At 37.9% G+C, this 14,977-nt stretch overlaps 1 protein-coding gene across 1 annotated transcript in view; it reads left to right on the top strand.

Moving 5' to 3' along the window:
• Positions 1-2,488: 2,488 nt before the first annotated feature.
• hcn2b (hyperpolarization activated cyclic nucleotide-gated potassium channel 2b) overlaps positions 2,489-14,977 on the top strand; it is a 124,764-nt gene continuing 112,275 nt past the window's right edge. Inside the window, exons 1-2 of the mRNA XM_043721281.1 lie at positions 2,489-3,829; positions 14,442-14,865. Of these exons, the coding sequence (XP_043577216.1) occupies positions 3,237-3,829; positions 14,442-14,865 (1,017 nt within the window). The 5' untranslated portion in view covers positions 2,489-3,236. The remainder of the gene's footprint in view (positions 3,830-14,441; positions 14,866-14,977) is intronic.

Below are 14,977 nucleotides of genomic sequence, written 5' to 3'. Positions count from 1 at the left end.
GTTCACAGTATATATTGAAATCTGACTATCTGAACATAAATGATGTCATCCAAGAAAAGCTTCTTAATGATTCCTAGTCTGAGATCAGTTAACTGATCTTGGCCAGTATAAAGACAGAGGGCTTATGCCCTAAACATCGACACTCGTACTTCTCGGATACTGTTTTTCCAGTACCACACTTTTTGATTCTGACTCATTGGCATCTGCAGTTCTCACTTTCTCCCAGTATAGAGATGGAGGCAATTAGTTCAATGTTCAAATTACCACGAACAATGAGTGAAATTAGATGGGAGTCCAATCCTGAACAGCATTGGAAATTTAGGTAGACTTTGTCTTTGTTTATATCCCATTTGGTCTTGATGCATGTAAAAAGTCAAAACAATACACTGCTGTGAAGTAATCATTAACTTGATTTTATTCTATATTTATTGAGGATATTATTTGAACCCACAGAATATAATTTGTTCTCTATTAGTATATAACAAAAGGATTCTTAAAAAATCTTTTAAGCAAATTTAGATTCTTACATTCTCAATTTGTACAATAAAAGCAAGGATAAAATTTCTATTTATTGACAAATGTGTTGGATAACGCGATAGGTATAACATTTTCTGGTCGAATACAAACTTGATAAAATCTTGCATAATTTACACAAATACAGGGAAGTTTTTTTTGTTATAGTCATTGATGAGATATAAGAGTTTCTAGCTAGACCAACACTAATTGCCTGGTGAAGTTGGTGATGAGCGACCATTATGGACTGATGCAGTCCTTCGGGTGAAGAGATGCCCAGAGCGTTGCTTGCAAGTTCTAGGATTTTAATCCAGCAACAGTGAAAGAGCAATGATATATTTCCAAGTTCAGAAATTGTGTAGTTTATAGGGGAGTTTGAAAGTGATGACATTCCCATGCATCTGCTGCCCTTGAGCTTCTAGATGGTACAAGTTGTGGATTTGGAAGTTTCATAAATATTATTGACATTTTGCTTTTACTTCTGTTGAAAAATGTTACAATATGACTATTTTCCAAAATCAAATTTATCAAAGATTGTGAATTAAACGCCTTGATTAATCGGATTGATCCTATTCCTCATATTTCAAGCAGAACATTGACACTGTAGATTTGTCTGAGTCACTGTGGAAATGCAAAATGTATTCACTGTATATCCATATTTAAATGTAGCTAGAATTTGAGCATAATGAAATGAGAAATAAAACACCTCAACAATGATCAAAGAAAAGACAATGGATACCGCATTTAGGACTTATTTTAGCATTTCAAGGGAAAGGCTATTAACCTGCTGCAGCAATAATAAGACCTCCTCTATGAGGAGCAGTGGTATAGTGGCAATGTTGCTGAACCAATAATCCAAAACACCAGCTAATGTTTTGGTCACATGGGTTTGAATCCTACCATGGCAGATGGTGACATTTGAATTCAAAACACAAATCTGGAATTAAAAGATAATTTAATGGCAATTATGTGCCCACTATTAAAAAAAAAACACTTTCTGTTTTCTGATGTCCTTTGGGGAAGGAAATCTGCCAATCTTACCTAGTCTGGCCTACACGTGACCACAGACACACAGCAACGTGGTTGACTCTTAACTGACCTGTGTGTAATAGGTATGGCAATGAATGCTGGCTGATGCCCACATTCAGTGAATAATAAAAAAAAGTAACCTTGAAACAGCAATGTGTAAGGTGTAGAATTCCTAACGTAATAAGTAACACATTGGCCTGACTCACAGTAAAAAGCCAGTGTTCCTGATCCCTTATGCTGGGTTTGGAGGGATATGGGCCAGGTGCTGGCAAGTGGGATTGGATTGGGTTGGGATACCTGGTCGGCATGGATGGGTTGGACCGAAGGGTCTGTTTCCATGCTGTACATCTCTATGACTCTATGACACTGTCTCCAACAGAAACATGAAGTAAAATATATTTGGAAAGGACTATGACAAATTATATAATGTCAAGATAAGTATAACATTCTATTAACCTTTAAAGCACAATGTTGGACTATTTCAGAAATGAATTCACTTTTCCATTCACTCAGCAATGCCTTTGTTCTAAGTGCTACCCAGGGGCCATTTTGTGACCTTAAAGAGTGTGATTTGGATGTTCAGTTTCCACCAATTTATCCTCTACCTATGCGATAAAATCTCAACATTCCTGTTTCAAACTAAAGAAACTTTTTTATCCAATTAGGGCATGGATAGAGTAAATAGGCAAAGTCTTTTCCCTGGGGTCAGGGAGTCCAGAACTAGAGGGCATAGGTTTAGGGTGAGAGGGGAAAGATATAAAAGAGACCTAAGGGGCAACTTTTTCACACAGAGGGTGATACGGGTATGGAATGAGCTGCCAGAGGAAGTGGTGGAGGCTGGTACGATTGCAACATTTAAGAGGCATTTGGATGTGTATATGAATAGGAAGGGTTTGGAGGGATATGGGCCGGGTGCTGGCAGGTGGGACTAGATTGGGTTGGGACATCTGGTCAGCATGGACGCGTTGGACCGAAGGGGCTGTTTCCATGCTGTACATCTCTTTGACTCTATAATTGAGATCTTCTCCCCTTTGTACTGCGTGTGTGTCTGCTTAAAAACTGCAGCAATCCTAATATACTATGTGGGAGCACCGTTTTAGCAATCTGTACGGCAGCTGGGCTCCGAATAGTGATGCTTTTTTCCCTGAAGTCTGTATTTCTTTACCAAATGAAGCATTGGGACTGGGGACTAATTCCACACATTTGCCAGAAGTATTACTTGTCAATTCCTTTGTTTGTCCTGTAAAAGATTTTTCTGAAAGAAAATGTCAAACAGACACAGGAGGGCGCCATAAATATATAGTTTTTTTTGGTTTTAATTCTTCCCTCCACCCCAGGGTAAGCGCAAGTACTCTTTGGTAAAAGTAACCCAGGGGATTCACTTCATTTGCAAGAAGATCCTGGCCTCAAAGACGGAAAGAATGAGTTCTAGCCCTTTCTTGTCAGGGATTTTTAAATGAACATCTTCAGTTGGGGAACGAAAAGGGGGTTGGGTTCTCACTCTTCAGTTAACCTCTAGAAGCAAGGTCTAGGACATCTCTCTCTCTCTCTGGCTCCCCGCGCTGTTTAAGAAAAAATGTCACGTAGGCGAAGCCCAGACCACGTCAAAGCAGACTTCTCCCAGCATCTGAGCAAAACTGCGTCCTAGTGAGCGGAGAAGGTGGTGCAGCCTGCCCCATTAGACAGGTCCCATCATGGACGAAGACGACGAGAACGAGGAGGATACGCGCAGCAAGAGCATCAGAATGAAAGCGATCCCGTCCCCCCCAGGAGGGGGAGCCGGCCGAGGCTGCCACAACAAGGTGAAGCAGCCGGCGCTGGAATCCAACCCGGGCGAGCAGGAGACGGCGGTCAGCATGAAGTGCAACACCAACGGGGATTGCAGGGTGGCCCAGGGAAGCCAGTCGTCCATCAGCCGGGCGGCTGAGGGCGAGGAGCGGAAGGTCGCGATGGAGGGAGGCGGCTCCGCCCGCAGCGAGGACAAGAGGGAGAGCAAAGTGGCTTTCTCGGCGGAGCCGCCCAGCCGAAAATCCTCACAATTCCAGCAGCGCGGCAGGAACTCCGTCAGCCTGCTCAAGTCCGAGGGGGCCGAGCAGATCTTCCCCGAGGATGCCGAGCAGAACGGCAGCCAGGCTAGCTTCATGCAGCGCCAGTTCGGGGCGATGCTCCAGCCGGGAGTTAACAAGTTTTCCCTGCGGATGTTCGGCAGCCAGAAGGCTGTGGAAAGGGAGCAGGAGAGAGTCAAATCGGCGGGCGCCTGGATTATCCACCCTTATAGTGACTTTCGGTGAGTGCTACACTAACCCTCCGGTAATAAACAGGGGAGAGAGAGGCACATATCTGTGACTGTAGCACTCAAAAGTGGACACCAATTGAGTCAGCTGCAACTTGTAATATTGAAGGTCGATTAACATTAACCCGCTACTGGTTCTTTGCCCCAATGCGGAAATTCATGAGGGTATTTAGGAAGCCACATTTAAGAAAAGCACACAATAAAAAAATCTGTGCAGACCCATCCATATAGCCAACTGAAGCCTGTCTCTAGGTTTGGAATCGGTGCTGGGTGTAAGAGTGAATGTGGTTCTGATCTCGGAGAGACGCAGCAGAGCTGCAGTGAAGGGGATTTGTCCTCTATTCCAAATTACAGTGCTCACGTTTCTGCGGAGGTAACAGACCGTGCAGGTGGTCCCGGGGACAGGTACACTGCTGAGAGAGCTGCTTCTTAGACAGCCCATAATTGGTGCCATAAACCACACGTACACACACAACGGTGCTGGCAATAATTGTAAACGTATTCCTTTTGCAGAGTGTGCATGTTAATAGGTCTGCTTTGTGTGTGTTTTGGGGGGGGGATTAACCTGCTCGGATAGGTGGGACTTGAACCCGGCCCTTTAGGTTGAACAATCAAAATCGTGCTGAGCCAACAGTGTTACACGTTTGGAGAAAGGGTGTTTTCCTTCATTCCTTTGATGTTAAGCAGTGCCGGGTACATTGGGTCACCGCTACAGATTTATCTTTCTATGGGTGTGGATCTGACCATTGGTTCTGTCTAATGTCCTTGGAAGGTATGGGGCTGTTGAGGTTGTGTTCTCGATTCTTTAGAAGGTGAGACCTTTTTTGTCGCCACAGTCTGGGGATTAGGAATGGACAAAGCGTGTGTTTGTCGCTTGTTCCAGTGCTTTCTGTTACCACTGTGACAGGTTATTTCAGGAAAATTGCGGCAATCCATGCACCGTTTACCGGCTTCCAGTCCAATGGGAACAGGAGACTGTCATCAGTTCCTGCACCAACGCTCGACTGCAACTCAAACCGGGGTGAGGTGACCTCCTGGAAGGTTCTACATCACGCCTCGGCGGTTCCCCAAAAGTATCATCGCATCAAACAAAACATAAACCGGCCGAGTCGTGCTAGTTCTGGTTGAAATATAACAGATTAAAAAAACATCTATCTCAAAAGATAAACACGTTTCCACACGTAAAAACTGCTTTTAAGTGTTCCTGCCCTGTGATCTTTACACTCTGGGTATAAACGTCAGACCGATATATCTTCATACCCATCTGAATAAACAGTTTTGTTCACCCTTATTGTGATTCTTAGTAGTTTAACATCCACTGATATTCTCATTTATTTGTCTAAGATCTTGTAACTGGAAAACATTGAATTGTTTATGATTAGTTTCACAATTATCAATCTTTTCAAGCCATGCATCATTCCTAACCCTCTCAAATATTTCAATTGCAATCGGTTTGATGGTTTACTCTCGAAACACTGAAATTTTCTAAAGGCTAAGTCATTGATTCGTGGGTGATACTTAGAAATGAATTGAAACATTTGTACAACCTGAGCCATTCATCTCAGATTTTTTGTTTCCAAAAAAGCTTTGGAGGTTTTCTGTGAACTATCTGTGACCTTTGCTTTCTTTGGGTCCAGTAATACATTTTAGAACATCCTTCCTACAACACTTCCTTCCATCTGTGAGCATTATTAAGACACTTCACCCACCTGGAAACTAACACAATGTCTTGCACAGTGTCTTTGCACTGATGTAGGAATTTATCGGGTTGCATGTTTTCTTCCCTCTAACTCGTGATACTTCATATTAATAAATCATAACTCGTCCAATTTAGAACAAATTGTTCTCCGGGCTGCCATCCATTTTCCTCCTTTCGTTCAGAGAGTTCCCCTAGAGGACATCATGTGCAAATTATGCTAACAACAAATACTGTATTCAATGAAGTACAGGTTCCAAACTGGTTATTAAGTTTGCTTTTATTGATTCATTAAACATCATTTTCAATTGTACTTTTGTACATGATTTGCATAGGTTTCAGTTGATCATCATTTTAAAGCTCAGACCTTTCAGTGGTCAACCAATACACCTTGTTCTCACTTCAACCTTTCGGCACAAGTTAACAAATCAATCGGTGCATAGAACTGAAGAGGGGTGACTGAGCAACTAGTAATTATTCAGATGTGTTCAAGATAGCCTTTTTAAAAGTATGAATTTTAGCACACGTTTGGAATATTTAATCTATATGTTATACTTGTCTTAATTGCTGTTCTTGGGCATTAGAACAAATTATGATTTGTTCGCTGCCATTTTGGTAACAATGAATGGAAGGAATTTTAAGATGTTGTGGGTTTTGTGCTGTGAAAGAGAGAGGGAGATAGACAGCATTGCTGCATTTTGAATGCAAGTTCAGGCCCTAGTTAAGTTTCAGTTGAGCCAGCATGTTTGAAATATTGCAGTGATGAAAATATTTTACCAAGGCCAGTGAAGAGTTACAGTTGTTAAATGTCCACTGTATGTGATGTGTGATAAATAGCTGTTTGGATGATATACGTGGCAAGGTTAATTTATCATACATTTCTTTGCTTTTCATACATTTGCACTAAATATCTCTGAATCAAAATTTAAAGCTAACCTATTATGTTATACTGCTCTGGAGTGAATCAGTTGGTGGGACAACTAAGGGTATTATTGAACAAGTATAAAAATGTTCAATAAATGAATACTGTTAAAATTACATTTGCTCAAAAAAAGACATTGTAGGAACCCTTTGTAATGAAATTATATGTCATATAAAATGATGTTTTGAAATGCAAAGGGAGCCTGTCAGGCATGAAATGGAAATTCTGCATCAGAAGCTGATAGAAGTAAACAAGATAACTGAAATAACTTTGAGGATAAGGACCTCAATCTTGATTTTTCTTAAAGTCAAACATTTTCAAAAATATATTTAAGTTTGAAATGCATCTTTTGTATTTGGAGAATGCATTATGTTACACAAATGATGAATATTTCAGCATTGTTGTACTGGAATAGAGAGCTAGCAGATGATACAGTGTAGCATGCAACCCCTTAACGTTGGAGAAATCACCCTTCATCTTTAACTACAGTTTTCAATACACAAATGGCTAGTTATCAATTTAATATTCCTTGCAAACCCAAACAGGTAGCTGAGTTATCTCACTTAAACCATTAATGAGCTAGGTAGAATCTAGATTGGTTAAGGGTTAAACAATGAATATCTTTCATTAACTTTTGAGGGCATTAAATATGTTCCAGATATAATTAATTGGAATTGTTTTATACTATATCTATATTTGATACAGGGAAATTTATCAAAATATGTAAAGCTTTGCTTAATTAAAAATAATAGTAGCTAAGCCATGGTAGACATGAAAGTTATTCTTTGATCTAATAATAAGATTTGTTGCTTGAGATGTGGACCCCACACAGTTGAATTTCTAATTACAGCATTTTGTACATGGAAATAAATGTAGGAAGGGTACCACAGCAAACTGAATGGCATAGGCTAAACATTTTCAGCTGACTGGATTTGTGATTCTCAACACAGGACCACTTAGAGAGCATAGAACATAGAACAATACAGCACAGAACAGGCCCTTCGGCCCACGATGTTGTGCCGAACATTTGTCCTAGCTTAAGCACCCATCCATGTACCTATCCAATTGCCGCTTAAAGGTCACCAAAGATTCTGACTCTACCACTCCCACAGGCAGCGCATTCCATGCCCCCACCACTCTCTGGGTAAAGAACCCACCTCTGACATCTCTCCTATACCTTCCACCCTTCACCTTAAATTTATGTCCCCTTGTAACACTCTGTTGCACCTGGGGAAAAAGTTTCTGACTGTCTACTCTATCTATTCCTCTGATCATCTTATAACCAATTACCTGCACATAGCACAAACCACTGAAATTCACCAAAGATCCTCAGATAGCACCTTCCAAACCCATGATCACTTCCATCTAGAAGGACAAGTGTAGCAGATGCATGGGAACACCACAACTGTGAAGTTCTCCTCCAAGCCAATCATGATCCTGACTTGGAAATATATCGCCGTTCCTTTACAGTCACTGGCTCAAAATCCTGGAATTCCCTCTCTAATGGCAGTTGTGTGTCAACCCACATCAGATGGACTGATGGTTCAAGAAGGCATCTCACCATACCTTCTCCAGAGCAACTAGGGATGTGCAATAAATATTGACCATTTAGCAATATCCACATCCCACAAATGAAGTTTTAAAAATCGCAAACAGTGACTAAACAAACTGATTATTTGTAAAGTAAAGGTTAAGATGGATTTTCTCTCTACTATGCATGGCAAAGTAGTTACCTTTTTTTATAAATAACAATATTTTGGTTGTAGTACACAGAGGAAATTCACCCCAAATTTCTTAAAGAATTAATGTTCATGGGGCAGGATATTTTGAGATAATTAATGTAAAATATTTTTATACCTTGTCTAATTGTGTGTGCATGTATATAAACTTGCACACTATTCAAAATAAACTTTAAAACCAAATATTTTTTCTTATTTATAATCTCTCAGATCATAAACATTCTAAAACCAAAATTACAGCTCAGTACTATGTGAATGTTATCTTGTACTATGAGGTTAAATCTCATACTTAAAGTATAACAGTACCAAGATCATTCTGGGTACAATGGGCAATGCATAGTAAATATTTATACAAGGGCTTAATTAAATATCAAACTTAACTGGAGAAAAAAACATTTTAATGCTTTAAAGTTATCATGTCTTTACATCACTCTGAAAATAACATATTTGGTTGGACAGGATGTGATGCAGCTACAGATGTCTTTTGAAAAGCTAATAAAAAATCATTTTATTTTTAAATGACCATAATTTTGCATAGTTATAGTTCTGCAAGCTAATACAGCTAGTATGCAAATTACTCTATGGATATACATATCTTCAGGTCATGTGATCTTTCATCCTTTGTATATATTTGAATACAGATTTGATTTACAGGATAAATATATCTTCTATGGAATGAGTTTGAATAGTGTGAATAAAACTTCTGGTTGATATGGCAGTATCAAGTAATCCTGTAGTAAACAGCAATCTTGTAGTGAGAGGTTAAATTGTAAATAACACAAAGTGCAACTAATAATCATGTAGGACCTGCTAACCTAGGTTTGGTCTTCGTCTTGATCATTTTGCATCTAACCATTTTTTCTTGATTCTGGAATATTTAATGGTGAGGCTTGGTGGCGAAAATTAAAAGTAAAATTGAAATAATCTGCAACAGTAACATTCTTAAACTTAATAAACAAGGAATTCATATACATATATTTATATATAAGACCACTTTGGAGAGGCTACAACCCAGCTCCTCCCCCATTTTGCTCATGAGCCTCAGTTTTTTTTGCTTGTCATAGAGTGTTCTGCTGAGTTTTATTTCGGAAATAAGTTTTTTAAAAAATCCACCGTAAATAGTTTCTAACTGATAAAGTGTCTGTGGAAACAAAGGTCGCATGCATATATTTTGAAAGTGCTGCAAATTCAGAGAATTTTGAGATATTATTCGTGCTACTGACATTTTGTCATTGTGGGTCATTGTCCCATGTTGGTTTCCCTTTATAGCAGATACAGTGAGCCATGTGGGAATGAATTATAATCTTTCCCTTGTTGTTTTATTTGTTTCCTTTACATACTCTTCTCAGGAATTCCATTGGGAAAAGTCTAACCTAACTAGGGATCTTGGGTCTTCCCAACAGAAATTGACTCGAGCTGTCTTTCCAGTACACGAGCTGCCAGATGGCGTCTGCTCCAGCACCTGGGAGGTTTGGGAGTCTGCAGCTGCAAGGAGCTGTTTGTGGTGCTGAAATTTGAAATACCACCCATTGCAAAACTTTTTTTTAAAACTCAGTGGCATTTTCTTCTGCAGCGTTAACACTAATCCACTTAGTCACAAAAGCTACAGATGGGGCCCACAAAAGAGAACAATTTTGCAAAACTCAATATTTTGACATTGAATTATTCTTTCCAGACATTTCCATTGCCTATTGTGTACTTGCCTGACTTTTAAAGATAGTTCCAACGCCAATAAGTAACCGGTGCAAAAATCGCAGAAAACCAATGGTGCAAATTTTAATGTCAGTCTCGCAGTTGACGCCGTGACTGTACTGTGAATGGATGTCCCTAATAATGTGGAAAATAATCGAACCCATGTTGTTAATCTTTTATTTTCTATCGCTCTGTGCACAGTGATTATTGCTCAAGCCTCTGACAATTTAATCAGTGATATTTTGTTTTGACGATTGGGCATCACGAGCAGAGGACATTCATCATGTAAGATTCAGCATCATTGTCTTGAAATGACAGCCTCTCATTCAAGGACCAGACTCATCATATTTTACAGCTAATTCACACAGCGCCGAACACCACACGTGATACATTACCTCCTTCTGCCGCCAGTTAATTGTGTTTTATATTCGGAAGAAAGCTCGCAGATGTCCTACCATTCTAACCCTTTATGTGAGCTTTTCCCGCAGTCAGGCTCTCCTTGTGGCGACCTTGCGGACAAGGAGACACTGTCACCTGATTCACGTACAGGCTGAATGCATTGGTGACCTTTTATCGATGGTGTCTACCACGACCTTTTTAGACATTAATTGCTGTGCTAACGCTGTCGGAAACGGCAGCTCCTCTGTCACGCAGCGTCCGTTTCCTCAATGTGTGTGTCTTGTTATCATCATTAAGGTTATTTCCTTCAGAGTCTCATTACTGCGTTTCTGATTGTGGCTGATTTTAAAGGGCCCGAGAACTCTCTTCGTGGGTGTTATTGCAACTACTGTTTTTTTCATGAAATAATCGATTCATTCACCTATTTTTTCTTAACATCTTCCCCCTCCTTTTTGATCATTTACCTTTCATTTTATTCAGCTCCCTCCTGGCTTGTGTACTGATAATACAAATTCGTTTTCTAACTAAAAAGTTGAATCATGCAACAAACTGAATTAAAAATATAAGTAACATTGGACAGTCAGAATGTGGAATCAAAGAAAAAGGATTATCAAATAATCTGAAATAATGGACTTTGAATTAGGATGAACAACCATATATTTCATATTTTATCTTTTTACTATACCTATCTCATTCTTTGTCCTTTTCACACTGATTAATTCTCGCCAGTTATTTTCTATTTCCATGAGTCTCTTTTAATCTTTTTCCATTTCATTTTTATTCATAATTTATCTGTCATTTCCAATGTATTGACTTTTTCCCCCCATGATCACAACATTTTGTATAATAAAGTATTTTTGATTTTAAACTAAGGCTTAATGTACACCGTTCTGGACACAAAAATAATCAAGTCACCTTCCAGTGAAAAACTCACCAGACTTCAAACTGGTTGTGGTCTTACTGCACTGATGAAAAGCGAAGTATTAAAAATTCTCTGGCCCACACTTAAGATTAGTTTGGATTTATTTTTTAATGTCACCCAGAGTTTTCACAAAATAGTTGAGTTCTTGTCACATAAATCTAACCATCACTTGAAATTAATAGAATTGTGCATGATATTCAAACAGTGCTATGCAATGGACTCCCTTTTTTGAGCCAAAGAGTTACCATGGGGCCATTAGTTTAAGTCTGGATTTCTTGTCTAACATTGGTATGGTGGCCTTAGTGCAACCTTTCTAATTTTTGAATCACTGAGCTTGACATAAGAATTTGGCGGGCCTTTATTCATTTTTTTTTTCTCTGAGCTGAAGCCCATAATATGTAATAATCTTAGTTCAATGATTTATTCCTGTTAATTGTATTCTGCTACAGTTAAGGTCTTGTTTTCTGCCCACGTGTATTGTTTTTCCTTTCTTTGCTCCTTAGTTCCCTATTCTGTTCACCAAACCCCCTACTACCCCATATTCTCCTCACTGTGTGTTTGACACAGTATAGACAATGTCTACATGCAGCACCTTTGTTCCTTCCAGAGTAATATACTTAGTATAACTTTTGCATTAGGTTTTTACTTTTTTGTTCTGAGTGCCCTGCATTAATTCAGCAAACAGTCCCAGTATGTTGCTGACACAATTGGAATGCATTGTTCTCTTCTAATGTGCATTGCACTGGTTCTCCATATTACTATTAAAATCAAATGGCACTATTGCTCCTGTTGAAGTCACTTATTTAGCCAACTGAAACTCACTATTTACTTCCATCAGTCTTTAATCCTACTAGTAGTAACAAGATAAAAGTATAAAGTTTTAAGTAATGTTATTTCATATTTCTTATGCAGGATAACATTTTGCACTGTATTCAAAGCCAATAATGCTTTTGTTATGTTTAACTCGGATTATGTTGTCATATTAAGGCTTTAGTATGTTGCTGCTTTATTCTGCAGATAGTGTATATTATGTTTGTGGTAGATGCGTTCATATTTTGAATAAATCATTTTCCGTTTACTAGTTTGTATACTTTAAACATGCATTTTAGTCTTCTACAAATTTATTGGAGATGCTAAATTGTTAACAATGATTTGTCTAATATGCCATATAACTTTTATATGATAAAACATTTTAAAGAAGTTTTAAATACACAAGTTGTGAAACATAATGATACACAACCCATGGGACAGAAACTGCTGGGTCTTCCATATCTTCTTTTGTACTTCAAAAGAACTCTTGTTCTTGAAGAACAGCACCAGCATACCAAGTGGATGTGAAGCATGTGAGGATATATATTAATTTATTATATTAATATTATGTCTATTTTCAATGTTTTTTATTCATTGCGTTGAAAAGAACTTGCATGTATTTGAAACAAACGTCAAATGGCAAATGGACTACTTTCCACGGAAAATATTTCATGTTAAAATAAAATTATTGTAAATTGGTTGAAGAGTTTAAGAAGTATTCTCTATTTCATTAAGTTGATTTGACAACAATAACTATCCTTCAAGAAATGAACAATTAACAGGCTGAGAGCTGGGAGTGTTGACAATGCAAGAAAATTATCCAGATTAGGTGCATTTAGCAGAAATAGTATTACATAGAAGTCTGTGAATTTTAGTTTTCTATAAAATCATTAAAGGTGTTAACATTAAAGAGTGCATATTATTTAGAACTTTGTTTAAATCAATTCACAGCCAAGCCATGAGTATATGATTTCTTTGAGAGTCTGGTGTGAATGTAATAATATGTATCATTGCAGATAATAATTCATTGACTGCATTGACTATTGAAGAGATTTGAAAATTGATAATTTGAGCAAAATATGTCATGAGAAAGGTTCTCTCTGCTACTCAGTGCATTTTTACTTGAGCCAATAATGAACATCCTAAAGCAGCAATATGTTTGGTTTCAAACTTAATATATAAATGTCTTACTGTACCAAACATGAAGTTTTGTTCGGGTTTCATGCACAATGGTGAATGCAGAAATGTATTGAATCATAACATAATTCTAAACTTAATAACCTTTTTACTAACTGGTGTTCCTCAGTCTTCTTTGTTGCCATGATTTAGAATTACTGGTGATTGTGATTATTGGCAGCCCTTATTCTTCATATCACAAATGCAATTTCTTTATCTCTGTGAGGATTTCTATGCAAAATGGCTACCACCAGGAAACCTGTAAACAGCACTTCTAAACTATAAGAGTAGACAACAGGGTGCCTGAGAGGTACCAGTGTGGACACAGATCTCTTTTATTTAGGAGAATACTTAAATCATTTTCATTTACATAAATTACTGGGATCATTAACCTGTTGTGAACTTATTAAGTTTGTACTAAGACTGGAGGATGCCTCGAAGATTTTGTGGAAAGTATTGCCCAATTGAGATATGAATAGGAAATAAGATTTAATATTAATGAGTGCAAAGAAGGACAAGCATCATATGGAGGTGGATATGAGCATAAGACATAGTTAGGCCATTCAGCCCATCAAGTTTGCTCCACCATTCAATCATGGCTGATAAGTTTCTCAATCCCATTCTTCCGCCTTCTACCTGTAACCCTTGATCCCCTTAGTACTGAAGCACCTATCTATCTCTATCTTAAATATACTCAATAATCTGGCCCCCACAGCCTTCTGTAGCAACAAATTCTATAGGTTCACCACTCTCTGGCTGAACAAGTTTCTCCTTATCTCTGTTCTAAAAGGTTGTCCTTTTACTCTAAGGCTGTGCCCTCGGGTCCTAGTCTCTCCTACCAATGGAAACATCTTCCCAACATCTACATTATCCAGGCCATTTAGTATTTTGTAGGTTTTGTTTGTTTCAAGGTGATAAAGGTTTGAAATGATCTACCAGGTAGGTCCATGGAATTAAAATGAAGATCAAAATGCAAATTAAAGTAAGGTTAAGTTTGAAATATTGAAGAAATGAGTCTGATGGATCAAATAGTCTTATTATACTAGTCTTTGTTAATATTTCAATGGATTAACTGTACACTAAGAAATCATTGCTAGTTATGTGGTGTGAAATAATAATTTTGTTTAACTTGAAGTAATTCAGTCTGTTTCAATGATTCTGAAAGGAATGCCAAAGACTTTTCATTCTTGGCACTCAGATATTGAAAGGATTTTTGAGGCTTATTAATTAATTATTATCTTTCTTTACAGGTTTTATTGGGATTTCACAATGTTGTTGTTTATGGTTGGAAATCTCATCATTATCCCAGTAGGAATCACCTTCTTCAAGGAAGAAACCACCACTCCATGGATTATCTTTAATGTTGTGTCCGACACTTTCTTCCTCATGGATTTAGTCCTAAACTTCAGAACTGGAATTGTTATAGAAGATAACACTGAGATCATACTGGATCCACAGAAAATTAAGAAGACATATTTAAAAAGCTGGTTTATTGTAGACTTTGTCTCCTCAATCCCTGTGGATTATATATTTTTGATAGTAGAAAAAGGAATCGATTCAGAAGTTTATAAAACTGCTAGAGCACTACGAATAGTGCGGTTTACAAAAATTCTCAGTCTTTTACGATTATTGAGACTCTCCAGGTTGATAAGGTACATTCATCAATGGGAGGAGGTAAGGCTATTTTTAAACACATTTCCTTTACACGCATTTGACACCAATGTTATAGTCTTAGTAGTTTAAACATGAGACAGTGAAAATTTTACAATATTGCATCAATTTTATG

This window comes from Chiloscyllium plagiosum, chromosome 31 (genome assembly GCF_004010195.1).
Source record: "Chiloscyllium plagiosum isolate BGI_BamShark_2017 chromosome 31, ASM401019v2, whole genome shotgun sequence".
Taxonomy (NCBI): domain Eukaryota; kingdom Metazoa; phylum Chordata; class Chondrichthyes; order Orectolobiformes; family Hemiscylliidae; genus Chiloscyllium; species Chiloscyllium plagiosum.
Note: the sequence above shows the minus strand (reverse complement) of the source record. Positions and strands in the feature narration are given on the sequence as shown.